At 33.8% G+C, this 13,928-nt stretch overlaps 1 protein-coding gene across 1 annotated transcript in view; it reads right to left on the reverse strand.

Moving 5' to 3' along the window:
* Positions 1 to 13,928, reverse strand: part of LOC127837588 (uncharacterized) — a 377,541-nt gene that overhangs the window by 98,962 nt on the left and 264,651 nt on the right. The window contains exons 3-5 of the mRNA XM_052364840.1: positions 13,326 to 13,373; positions 12,768 to 12,877; positions 5,426 to 5,480 (exon numbers count right to left, since the gene is read on the reverse strand). Of these exons, the coding sequence (XP_052220800.1) occupies positions 5,426 to 5,480; positions 12,768 to 12,877; positions 13,326 to 13,373 (213 nt within the window). The remainder of the gene's footprint in view (positions 1 to 5,425; positions 5,481 to 12,767; positions 12,878 to 13,325; positions 13,374 to 13,928) is intronic.

A 13,928-nucleotide genomic window follows, 5' to 3' on the forward strand; every position in this document is an offset into this window, starting at 1 on the left:
CTACAACATGTATTCATGTAATTAATTCTGCATATTTCAAATTTATAAGCATTTATTTGAAATTAGCCGTGTTAAACAAACTTGTTTGCTTATAATTGTTCTTCTTTAAAATAATAAGTATTATAATACAAATTATGCATGTATACATATAACTGAACACAATACATTCAATTCAATGTTTTATTTAAGTGGTTAGTCTCATCCATTTCATGTACATACTTATTACAGAGCATGAAAAACATTCATAAAAACATAAAAAATGGCCATTCTATGTAGAATTATAAGAGACTTTGAGGATTAAAATATTTCTTAATTTCACATACTGGTTCTTTATATACATATCTAAATTAAAGTTGGGTTACTATTGCTCATCCACAATTAAATACTGCCATAAGATATAATGAACTAAAATACTGACACTGTTAACAAAAGTGGCAATAACGCGCATAGTATAAAAATGGTTTAAGAAATCGATTATCAACTCTGACCAGGTCGGAAATGAACTGATAAGCAATGGTTACCTAAACTTAGATACAAACTAAAAGACCCCTGTTGACTAATACTATAGTGACATTGATTACATTTTAAAACAATATACATTTAAACCCGAACGGTGACGCCAGACTGATTTCAAAGAGACATATTTAGCAGAACAGACATCCAGAACATACTTATTCCAAAGGAATAAGCAACCCTACCCGGTTTGCCATAAATTCTGTTTGACTTTATACAGGATTTGGTCTCCTCAGTCTGGGTGCACACCATTCAAGTGAGTTATTTTGCACTAACAAGCATGTTACAAACTTGCATATAATAATGATCAAAGTACTGACAGTACTGGTGTGACGATGCTTTGAACAGGATTGATATAAAAGCATCTATTTAAGTTTTTCTACATCACCCCAATTGTGTATGTGGGTACACAAATTTTTGGTAGGAAAAATGGGTAGCGAAAATTTTGGGTACAACAATTACGACCAAAAAAAAATTAGTACGTAAAAAGATTTGGTTACGAAAAAAATTGGGTAGGAAAAAAAATTGGGTACGAAAAAAAAATTGGTTACGAGCAAAAATTTGGGTGCGAAAAAAAATTGGGTACGAAAACAATTGGGTACGAAAAATGTAGGGTACGAAAAAAAATGGGGGTACGGGGAAGTAGTAAACGTGGGGAACTTGATCCTTGCAGCGAAACTGGGAGGCGGGTTACATTCTCGATCAAATATAACAAGAAATATCTTTAAAAAGGTGTTCGACGTGTATTTTCTGTACCACTTGTCTGTTACAGTAAAACGTTTGTGGGTTATAACATTACGTTTCAGCATATACATTCAAAACTTGACATGCTCTTTTATTATACCATTCTCTTTAATTTCACATGTATATTATACCAAACTTTATATTTCGTTGTTTCCTTTTCTAAGTTAATGATGCTATGTGTACGGACGTGATTTCACAATCCATGTGCATGAACATATACTTTTTCTCTTTTGATTATTGTTCTTTTTCTCTAATTTAATAAGCTTAGGCATGTTTGTTCCTTAAGTACGGCAATAATTGCATGATGATTCCCGATCGAAAGTGGGTATGAGCACATAGTCGTAAGAGCACTTGAATACGTGAGTTCGCCCATGAACACACGGTAAGGTTAACTAAATCTCCGTGATATGACCTAATATGTGTTTAAAACAGCAAACAATTTCCAACGAACGAATGAATTGTCAAACATAGTTTGTGCACTGATGTGGCTCTGTAATTTATGTTTGAAAAGTTTATAAAACATGCAAAATGAGAAAGCACGCAGAAGAGTGAGTATCACAGATATGATACGGCTGTTATGCTGTTTATATACCATAGTCGCTACAACGTTTACAAATGACAGGTTCAAAATAATTCATTTTCTTTACACTCATGATAGCATTGAAATTTAATTACAGTGGAAACCCTCTAAACCGGATCCCCTTTATACCGGAATCCTCTCTAAACCGGAAAAATTGTCCGGTCCAATTTTTTTCCCTATAAAACCATGCGTAAAATATCTCCTCGAGACCGGAATCCCCTCAATTCCGAATACCGGTCATTCTTTGGATCAAAATTGGGTCATTCCATTCGTAATTGCACCCCTCTAAACCATTCAGGGCCAGTTTATCGCACCTTAGACCTAGTATCGAAAAGTTGTGAATAGCGGATTAAAGACGCGTGAAATTAATAAAGGTGGTCGAAAATTTGTAAAATGTAAAAATCGCAAACCAATTTAAAGATACTTGCCCTGTGATGTATATATCGATCAATAGAGGTGATAATACTGATTATAATTACTAATAACAAACATAGAGTTCTTTAGTGTGTTTTGTTGTTGATGTAGGAAGCTGTGTTAAATTTTAATAATCTTAATGCTATTTTATTGTGTGTAGTTTATTACAAATTCTAATTTAATGTCATATAAAATGGTGATTTGCAGAGTTCTTGAAGCAGTTGCATTTATATATTCATTTAGATTTTCAAATTGGTAATTAAGATAACTAAGACTAAAAATGTCCAAACCTCCTTCTAAGCGAAGGCCCGTGGAATTGTCTCTAGAAGACCAAATCAAATTGATAAAAGAATCAGAGATGTTCCCTTAACCTACACTATGGATTCTGTCAGAGAAATATAGGGTAGGAAAGTCGACGGTCGGGGATATCGTGCGAAAATAGTCTGCGTACATATCTCATTGGGAAAACTCTTCACCAAACAAACGTCGGTTTAACAATGAAATGACATTTAGAAACATCAACGAACTTGTTTGGGACAGGTTCTGTAATGTAAGGGCTAAGTCATTGCCGATCTCTGGTCCGATCAAACAGGAAAAGGCACGGTGCTTTGCTAAGGAATTAGGAATTAGTGACTTTAAAAGCGTCTCATGGGCGGCTGTGTCGTTGGAAGATGTTTTTCAGTGTAAAAAGGAACTAAATTCACCTAAAAAATGCATACATGTGTAAAATTGTTTGTTTTTCAGGTTGCACTGTTTGTTTTATGTTGTGAATGATATTGCTTTCGAATCAATAGATTAAGTGACATGTGTTGTTCTTATGTGATGCAGTATCAATAAATGTTATATGTAAATAAACTATTAAATTTTGCTAAAAGTGTTTTTTTCCATATCAGCTATGTTATTGAGCTTCTGAAAGTAAAATAGACAATTTCCCCTCTTAACCGGAATCCTCTCTAAACCGGAATTTCCTCTTGGTCCCGGGGATGTCCGGTTTTGAGGCGTTCCACTGTATACACGTTTTAATTCGCAATTTATTTACTGAATCACGACAAATGTCAATACAAAACAGAAAATGCATAGTTGTTTCATTGATCTATAAACATATAATGGATTGAATATAACTGATTTAAAATTAACGTTTTCAAATTATTATTTAATCTTTTCCCAGAATATGCTGTCCTATTTATAGCTGAGCTTCTTATACCTTTATCAATGATAATCAGCGAGGTATGCCGATAAGAAAAATCGAGCTATCTCAATCGGACTGGCTCGGTCTTTTACATAGGTTTCCATTGTGAAGAATTTTTTCATGATATGATAACTTAGACGATGCTTCGCAGCATCGTCAAAAAGGAAAAATACTCCAAAGAAGGTTTCATAAAAGTTTTTAACCTATTTTGAGTAGATGTATTTTTTCCTTTCATGAAGAATAGAATAGCAGGTTTGGGCTGAATACATAACATTCTTTGTAGTCAATATATTTCAATTTTTCACAATCTGACATGGCATGATTATCAGGATTTACACTTATATTATCCATTAGCATTTTCCTTGCATCAACATACAACGGACAGTGAAAGAGTACATGTATTTCATCCTCAATCTTATCTGTACAATAGAAACAAGTCCTATTACATAGCTCTATATATTCATACTGACCGGTCTTTAAACTAAGCGGCGCCACACCACACCTAAACTTAGTTAAATCACTTCTATAATTGAATGGTATTTTACCGCTAAAATATGTTTCAGTACCAAAATTTACTTTAAATAGTTTATAAGTCCTTAATTTATTACGTCCTATGCCCTTTTGTCCAGATTCTCTATTAACAAAATTTCTCCATTTAACAGTTTCCTTTGCTAATAACTTATATCACTCTATATCAATTATAACATGTTAACTAATATCTAATGGTATATCTACAATATAAGACATATTAAGATAACTTAAACACACCTTTAATCTTGTGTACCCATTTCGAACAGATATTGATTTTGTCCAATTATACATTTTCTTGTAAAGTCTAGATTCATCCATCTTCACATTTCTTAAATGCTTTCTACAAACAGATCCTAATTGTTTAACTATTGGTGGTGTCCAGCCCATTTCACCCAAAACAGCCGCATTTGGCGTGTATTTACCAACACCAAGATAGTACCGCATGGCTCTATTCTGAACAACGTTATTGCATGAATAGGATTTATCTCCCCATATTGACGCATTATAATTAATTATGGGCCATATCATGGACTAAAACAGTTTTGTAAAGGTTGAAAACCCCAAGCCTCCAAAAGCTTTACATTTAGAAATTACTAAACCCAGTGCTCTAGATGCAGACTTAGCTTCACTTTTTTGCTATTTCATGGTAGTCTAAGTACTCATTTAAGATAACACCAACGTATTTTTAAGTTCATTCCAGCAATTTTAAACACATGTTCAGTTTTTTAAACACTTTTTGGTCTAAAATGAACAATCTTTGATTTATCACAGTTAACTTGCATTTAATTTCATGAACACCAGGCAGAAAAAGAATCTAATAACAGTTGGAGGTCATCAGCATTTTTTGCGAGCAGAACTACATCATCAGCAAAAAGGAGAATACATACTTGTTGATTATCTATGTCAATACCTACTCATAAGTTACTCAAAAAGGATATCAAATCATTTATGTAGATATTGAATAGCACAGGGAACAAAGGACTGCCCTGCTTCAAGCCGCATTTGACGTCGAACCACTCTGAATCTAACCAATTTACTCTCACACAACATTTCACATCACTGTATAAAGACTTCACGGCTTTAAGCAGACGGCCCTGTAGTCCCTCATGCCTTAATTTCACAAACAAAATATATGTTAATAAATCGCATTACTGCAAGAGTAAGTCCTTGCTTATTTATAATATCTAAATTATTGTTTGTCACGGCATCACAATTAAGATCGTGGATATAAAGAGAGAGAAAATTAACGAGTTTCACATATGTATGCTAATACATAAACATCGATTCTAACCAAGCATCGAAATATACACTCTGCAAAAAGGCATGTTAATGTTTTCAGAAACTTACCTAATTTCTGTAAATAATGTTTTATATTAAGAAAATAATTAAACAACCCAGCACATAATCGCGTGGCAGCAGTTCAAGCAACGTACTTATTTCTCTTCTTCGGCAACCTCCTCGGTACACAGTATTGAACGTTTCCGTCACAACCTGGTCCATGTAGCATTCCTGTGAACGGAACACAACATCTGTCAATTAAAAGTGTCAATTTAACGACATCGTGGTTCGTCTTATAAAGTTTGATTTTTAACATCATTAATTAAATATGTTGTCAATATTCTTAAGTAGACTCTCGTACTAAGGACAGTGATGGGCTATTATTCAGAGGTTATTGGCAACCTGGTGTTTGATTATCATTGCCATTATGAGTCAAATATATCCTCCAGGTTTTCGGCCCACCGGCCATTATTGACGTGTTGGGGTGATAATCAACAAGGTTGCCAATAACCTCTGAATAATTGTCAATCACTGTCTTTAATACGAGAATCTACTTAAGAAGACTCTGATCACTAATGTCTTAAACACGTTTGTTTTCATATACAGAGCAATGTTTTTAAGATCGCACCCCGTATTTTATTATACTTTTATACTATACTGTATATTTTAGTTTTAAAAAATGAGTCGCAAAGTAATTGACCCTTTGTTCTAGTATAACTATTTGTGACCCATGAATATTTCTATTAAACTAGTTACATGAGAATAACGCAATACAGTATTGTGTGACGAAAATGTGAATTGTTGTTACAAAAAAAAACATTAAATATAAAGTAATTATGTTTTTACATTAAACACAATCATTTACGACGTTACTTTCAACATGATCATGAATTTATATAAGGTCAAACTTTAAACGTTAGAAAACATGTCGTTTTGTTGATTAATGTCTTAACTGGGCAATGCTGACACATGTCTAAGTACTGCATAGTAAGTTTAATGTTGGATAAAATAAGAATGTAAAAACCTGTATCATATGTTTCCAGGAGATCTGATCAATATTAACATTTATTCTTAATCGAAGTTCCTACGTAAGCATGTTGTCTTAGCAACATGACATGGATCGAGCACATCTTCGAGATTAAACTGGGCAGCTAGATTTACATCTCAAAATAAATTCTTCAACTTTTTATAAAGGAAGGGTAGAACGATGAAAACATTTAACGTTTTTCAGAGATGTAGATAAGACATTGGCAGCTCCTTCTTCCGATATATCCCGACTTTATCATATCTCGCGCGTCACGGGATTTGCAAGGCCTGAAGAAAAAGCGTGTAAAATCAACAAACGTAAGAGCGAGTACCATGTTGAATTTGTCTATATGATTTGTCAATTGCTGTGTAGTGTTATCACCAGACCAGTTCAGTAACCAAGCAACATAATGGGAGGTTACGGTAAGAATCGTAACACACATTACTGCATTTTTACGCTAATTTCTGAAGCGACACGTTTGGCTTCAATGTCAGTAAACTTGTGACAACTAAAACGAATAAAAATATGCTCTGCATATTATTGAATTTGACATTTTTTAACGTGCTGATTCAGTTTAATGGCTACCCACAATTTCATATTGATATTCTTTTAAATCATGTAATTTTACTAGATTGTATTTACCCCATTTTGCAGATGCATGCCAAAGCGAATTAGATTTTCCATCTAAACTCTTAATAAGTAAAGCGACTACAACTTCGAATATCAACTATGGATCACATCATATGTGGTATCACGCTCAAGTGCAGATTGAGTTTTATGGCTTCCCATATTTGATTGTGATATACCTTTAAATGACATTTTGCAAGTTTTAATTTACCCCAGTTGTCACATACTTGCTTTCAGCCATTTTGGTTTTCCATCAAGACGTGCATATTTCGGGTGATATAAACTACAAAAGGGTGCATTTCATCATATCATAACTAATATTTTTGTACAGTGCTGATGTTATTGTATTTTTGTCCTTAGTTTAATAGTTATATCTTTTACATAAGAAAATTACACCAGATTTTATTTACGCCATTTTGTGGGTGCATTCTTTAAGCCAAAATGTGTTTCCCTCAAAACTTTCATAGTTTCAGAGACTAAAATTGAAAAAATATACTATGAATCATATCATAAATGGTTCAATATATCCAGTTTTTAAGATATTTTCTTTCAGCAATTTGGATTTTCCGCAATATCCTTGCATATTTTGAGTGACCAAAGCTAAGAAGGGTGCATTGCATCATATCATAACTTATATTTGTATACATTGCTTATTGCACTTTATGTATTTTTACAGTTTCATAGTGATATTCCTTTGGTAAAAAAAATTACACCAGATTTTATACACCCCATTTTGCGGGTACATGTTTAAAGCCCAAAAAAAAGTTTCCATCCAAATTGGTCATAGTTGTAGCGACTAAAACTGAAATTATATACTATGTTATGAATACTGTATCATAAATGGTGTTATTTTAAAGTGAAAATTGAGTTTAATAGCTGCTCATATGTTAATTGTGCTAGATCTTCAAATAATAAAATCATGCAAGTTTTTCCAGTTGTTCAGATATTTGCAATCAGCCATTTTGATTTTACGCAAAAACCTTGCATATTTTGAGTGACCAAAGCTATAAAGGGTTGCATTGCATCAAATAATAACTGATATTTTTATAAATTGCTGTTTGTACTTTATTTAACCGCACATGTCATATTGATATTCCTTTGCATAAGAAAATTACGCCAGATTTTATTTACCCAATTTTGTAGGTGCATGATTAAATTTTTTTTTCCATCAAACACCTCGTTGTTGTAGCGACAAAAACAGAAAACATATACCGGTACAATGGACTATATCATTATTAGAGGATATTTGTTGGATTCGATGGAATATTGATTTTATTTCACGAGTGACCATATACAATAATATTTTCACGCGTGGCGGAGCCACGTGTGAAAATATGAATTGATTATGATCACGAGTGAATTAAAATCGATATTCCATAGATTCCAACAAATTTTCTTTTTATTTTATGTTTTTTTTTTCACTGTTTATTTAATTGTAAAAGAGTTTAACTGGGTAATATATCGCTGGATTTATGACGTCATTTCGTCGAAAAAATGACGTCATTTCACAGTAAAACCGTGAAAAATATCGTTATTTTTCACTATTATTTTTCACTGTTTGAAACAGTGAAATACCAGTTTTATTTCACTGATATTTTTCTATTAACCACCGGAAAGCATAAAATAAATAATATTATTTTAAAGTGCTGATTGAGTTTTATGGTATCCCTCAATTTCATAAATATGTTACATGAAGCAATCAAAGTATACAAGTTTGAAATCACCTTTATTACATTCGAGCCACACTGGATCCACTAGTAGGCACCACAGGTGGAAGTAACGTTCCCAGGATAGTATTTTGTTTTAATTAATTAATTTTTTTTAGGAGCCCAATATATTCAAATAAATATATAAAATCATGTTTAATGAGAAAAAAATGACAAAGAGCCATGAAAAAAACACCCTCCGATATTGAAATCAACCAATATCAGAGGGTGGGGATTTTTTGTTCATGGCTTTTTGTCAATTTTTTCTCATCAAACATGATTCTATGTATTGATTTGAATATATTAGGCTCCTTAAAAAATACTATCCAGGGTACGTAACTTCCACCTGTGGTAGGCATTACCGTTGTTATTTTAATACGACTCAGATAGTCAATAAGGATGGAAAACTTACTTATTGCCATTAGGAATCGCATTTGTAATGTGTAAGTCCTCCATGATTTCGAATAAGTTTTGCTTTCGGCGCCCATTGTAGCTTGAAAATATTCAAAGTTGTTATTTATGTACATACTAATGTGAAAATACTGAGCTCAGGCCGGGATTGAACCCACGACCTCCAGAGTGGTAGTCAGACACTTTAACCACGTCGCTAAAGAGCTAGCCCAACAGCAAGGCTGTTGGAAGTGACCTTATTTCGCTACACTCCTCCCCCTTTTAATGTTTCAAGGCCCAGACACGCCCGCTACAGCATGTCTTGCATCCGCATGGCCCTCCCAGAAACCATTAAACAGCTCAGACCCATTCCCGCATTCACAGTTCTTTTTTGTCTCGTCGCCATTAATGTGAAAATACTGAGCTCAGGCCGGGGATTGAACCCACGACCTCCAGAGTGGTAGTCAGACAATTTAACCAAGTCGCTAAAGAGCTAGCCCAACAGCAAGGCTGTTGGAAGTGACCTTATTTCACTACAATACATAGTGTAACACCGGTCTGACTAACAAGAACGTAGTGACGTCACCATCTATGTATAGAATGATGTACATATGCTCAAATATTGAACCTTACTGTTGTGGTTACACTGCACTATTGTTATTGTCGAAAAAGTGAGCTGTATATATTAGGGACTGAGTGCTTTAAGTACTTTAAGTATATCCGAAAAGGGTTTATTGCTTTCGGGCGGATAAATTCTTTTCGGAATTTTCCGAAACGAAGAGGTTCGCCCCTTACGTCATTTAAAGGAAGCGTTCTGATTGGCTGCGAGCAACCCGAGTACCGGTCCAAGTATCACAGCGCGGGAGAGTATTCAAATGACGACACAGCGGGAACGCTAGCTTTTAACATAGGAACTTTCGGCCAACAACATCTAAATTCATAACACATCTGCTATCACTTGGAACCCATTTAACAATAACATTTCAACGACAAGAAGAAGGCGGACTGGAGGATGGAAACGTAAATAACTGAATCTTAATATAAATCGGGGGCATTTAATGATCGACGACTGCTTATTAAATTTAAAAGTGATGGCCGCCGCTGTTTGATCTCCAACTTAACAAGGACAAGCGACTCAAGCTATCCCAGGTGTATGACAGTCTCCTCGTATCACGTCACCCTTCACCGGTCATGTGACTGTGACGTCAGTTAACCAGTGATCAGCTGATGAAGAAGATATGGTATCTTCGAAAATTCAAAAGTAAATTAACCGGCTATGAGTCCAAGAACTTACTCAATCATTGCTGAATATGTTTTGCCAGGTGTATTGGTATTTGTTAATGAATTATGAAGTTATATAGAAATGCCATTCAACTGTAAAAACTATGTTCAAGTATTATTGTATTGAATGGACTAAAATTGTTACTATGAAGGTTATTACGAGACCGTATGATCACACATGGTTTCATTGGCTCGAGTCGGGCCATATATCAGATAATATAGCAGTATGCACATAAGAGGGCGTACCTTTAAAGTTTAGTTTATGCTTCTATACAACATCCCCTCGATATCTAAATATGCCTTTCATTACCTTTTAACATTCTGGAGTCTCATACACAACTGACAGATGGCCTGCACAAATTCACTATCACAGTGTTCATCATAATCGCTATACCTAGAAGTAAATCCAGATTTAAATCCTCGTCATCACATGACACAAAATCCGTCTAAGACATGATGAAGATACACAAAAAAGCGACTACATTACTGTATCGAGATGCTAAATATCGGATAATGGCACAGTGTACTGGTCTGACGATTTCTATATACATACTCTAGCTGGTAATGTTCTAATTGGTAAAATCGTGCATTGAATCTAGCGGTTATTAAAGAGAACAAAGAACACAAACATTCAATTAGATCAGACCAAGAATAAATGCTCAAATTTGTTCACAGCTTAGTTTAAATTATATCCCAGGTAACTGGCATTCGGAAAAATCAAATTAAAATGAAAAACAAACATCTAATTAAAACAAACATTATTAGTTGTTTGTTGTAAGATTCTGATCGCTCCTTTATTTGAATATTTTATCGTATTTCAAACGCATCCTTAAATACCGGTAATCATTGTTTTTTTTCAAACTGGAGCCTGATATAATCGCCAAATTATACAATTTGGCATATGATTTATTTTTATTGACACTTTACAATTGTATGATAATACCGCATACATTCTCATTTTGATAATACGTAAAAGTTAATTTGTTTCCAATCACAAAACCTGGAACGCGGAATCGTGTTTCAGAAATGTTGATAAGCGTGTTAACTACCGTGGCAACCGACAAACAGGTGCGCGCTTAGAATTATCTCGCCGAAACCACGCGAGGTGCGAGAGTTTGCCGATATCGCTCGAGCTGCCTATCTCTGTTATCTACTTCTCTGATTTTTGTAACAATGAGACTTCGTGTTTGTTTCGGTCTTAGTGCTCTTGATAGTTATTTCGTCAATATTCAATAGCGACTGTAGACGCCGTCTTGAAAAAAAGTGTAACGTATTTGCATTTAAGGCATAATTGCCGAGATGTCGGTGTCAAAACACACCGGATTATTGGGGTAAGCGTTCCATACATGTACCAACCTCTTGTGATATGTCTATAGTAATACTATAATATTATTACTACCAGTTTATTACTTAATACATAATTTGCGCTATGCATTTACACGCACGTCAATTACAACAATGACAATTGCTAAGGCTGACAATTGAACGCTTCATAAGATACAGCAAGAATAATAGTTGGTCAAATATGCCATAATCAAGTAAAGAGATGAAAAAATTTGTTTATTTTTCAAACAAAATCTACCCTTTTTTGTTGTGCCAACCCTAAACTTTGTTTGATGATATACATGTTGAGATTTTCATTATTTTTGCAAAATTTACTGAGATAAATATTTAGTCTGAGATCCTGTTTTGCTAAATTCAATTAAATTGAATTAATTTTAATGTAACTAAACTTTCCTAACGATAGAATGTTCAACCGACTTAAAGGATGTCTGAATTTCACTGCATATTGTTATTAAATTGGAAAACAAAATCACAATTTAACTGTAAACAAAGGTCACCAAACCTATTAAACCTATGTTTTTGACGATAGCAAATAACTTTTCGATTAGTAATTTATTTTAAGTTGATTACGGCATACATTTTTCGATACTTAAAACTCACTTTTCGTCGAATCCATTTTTATGAATTTTCAGTCGAAAAGACTAAAGCAAATCAGTGTGTTTTATCGAATAGAGATTGCTGTGCAGTGTTTTATGAAATTCATGTGTTGATGTATGTTACTTTGTAAACAAAGCCTTACTTGACCTTAAATTTTTTACGTAGTTTGGGGTCAACAATTGATTTGAAATAACCTTTTGCAAGTCATATATCTGCAAACTTTATTAAGAAAATAAAAAGCCAAGATCGGCTATCACTGCTTCACATTTGTGCTCTTACAAAAAGTTTACCTGATCATTGTTTTACGTGCAATTCCTACACCGTGTGAAGTTAATTTATTTCTATGCAATAGAATGCCCACAATTCTGATGAGTTCCTAGTTATATTAACTCACACCATGACCTTCCTACAAGAGGTATGACTATGCGCATATGTTGTATTGCATTCTTTTAGAAAGAAACGCATTATAGTTTTGTGCATATGACCAATTCAATAAATGCGATTATTTTACGATTTGATCAATAATGACAAATCACGTTATAATACCTCGGTCCTGTTGTCGCATACCGCCAGCTTCGTGCACTCTCTAAGCTCCAATGCATTGTTGCATAATCGACACCTCAGTTTATCCGCGTCCGGGATTTCCTGGCCAAACACTATATTGAAAATATTTTCATGATATTTAGAAATCGCCATCGTGTATGGCATTACTTTCATGTATTTGGAAATCGACTTTCGTATGATCATCAATAAGCCTTATACAACCAATTGGAAGGAAGTGGTTTTCAACAAAGTAAAAAACAACCACATGTAATATTATTAGCATGGTCCTTTAATTAAATATAATATAAACCATGAACATTAATTCATTAATTACCGACATATAACGTTCGTCAACCAGAACAATTAGATCTTTATGACAATAAGTTGAATCTGAGAAAAATGGTACAATACGATCGATCGTACAAAAGTCATTTGACTGCATTTGTTTGCATAATATATTTGATATTTACGAGCAGTGAAAGCATGGATATTTAACGCAAAATTGACAAGCTCAAAAACGCAATCAAATTTTTTTTAAACAAAAAAAACAACATAACTTACCACCAATCAAGAAGAAAGCGACGCCAATAACAAGTCTCGTACATGTATCTAAAATCATACATTTATCAAACCAAACACGAATAATTATTTATATCATATTTAATTGAACGCGTTGGTCATATCCTTAACAAATGCAATACATAATGACAATGTCAGAGCTTAAATGATTTCTTAATATACGTAGAAATAGACTAATAACGTTAAATTTATCAAACCCCGAATTATCCTATATTTCTCTGTGTACGACGTATTTGTTGCTATTAAATACTTAAAATTGTTTAAACATACAAACAAATAGCACACAAAACATCACGTTACGAGGTAATGACCTGTCGGTAACAAGGCGGGCTTCTTGAATAGTCGCGCGGCATTGCTGTTAGGAATTGCTTAAAATATTTTGCTTGTGATGAAAATTGAAATACCCGCCAATATAACAACCATGTTAACAATCGAAAGTAAGGAAACAGAAACATATAATGGACAATGTAATTGAGGAAGTGATTAATTAAGTTATGTCGTGTACATAGCTACTCATTTTTAGCACGTTTATCATATACCACGGCAATGAGAGATTATGGCGTAAAAAAAAGATCAGACTTGTAA

The sequence above is a fragment of the Dreissena polymorpha genome, chromosome 7 (assembly GCF_020536995.1).
Source record: "Dreissena polymorpha isolate Duluth1 chromosome 7, UMN_Dpol_1.0, whole genome shotgun sequence".
Lineage (NCBI taxonomy): Eukaryota > Metazoa > Mollusca > Bivalvia > Myida > Dreissenidae > Dreissena > Dreissena polymorpha.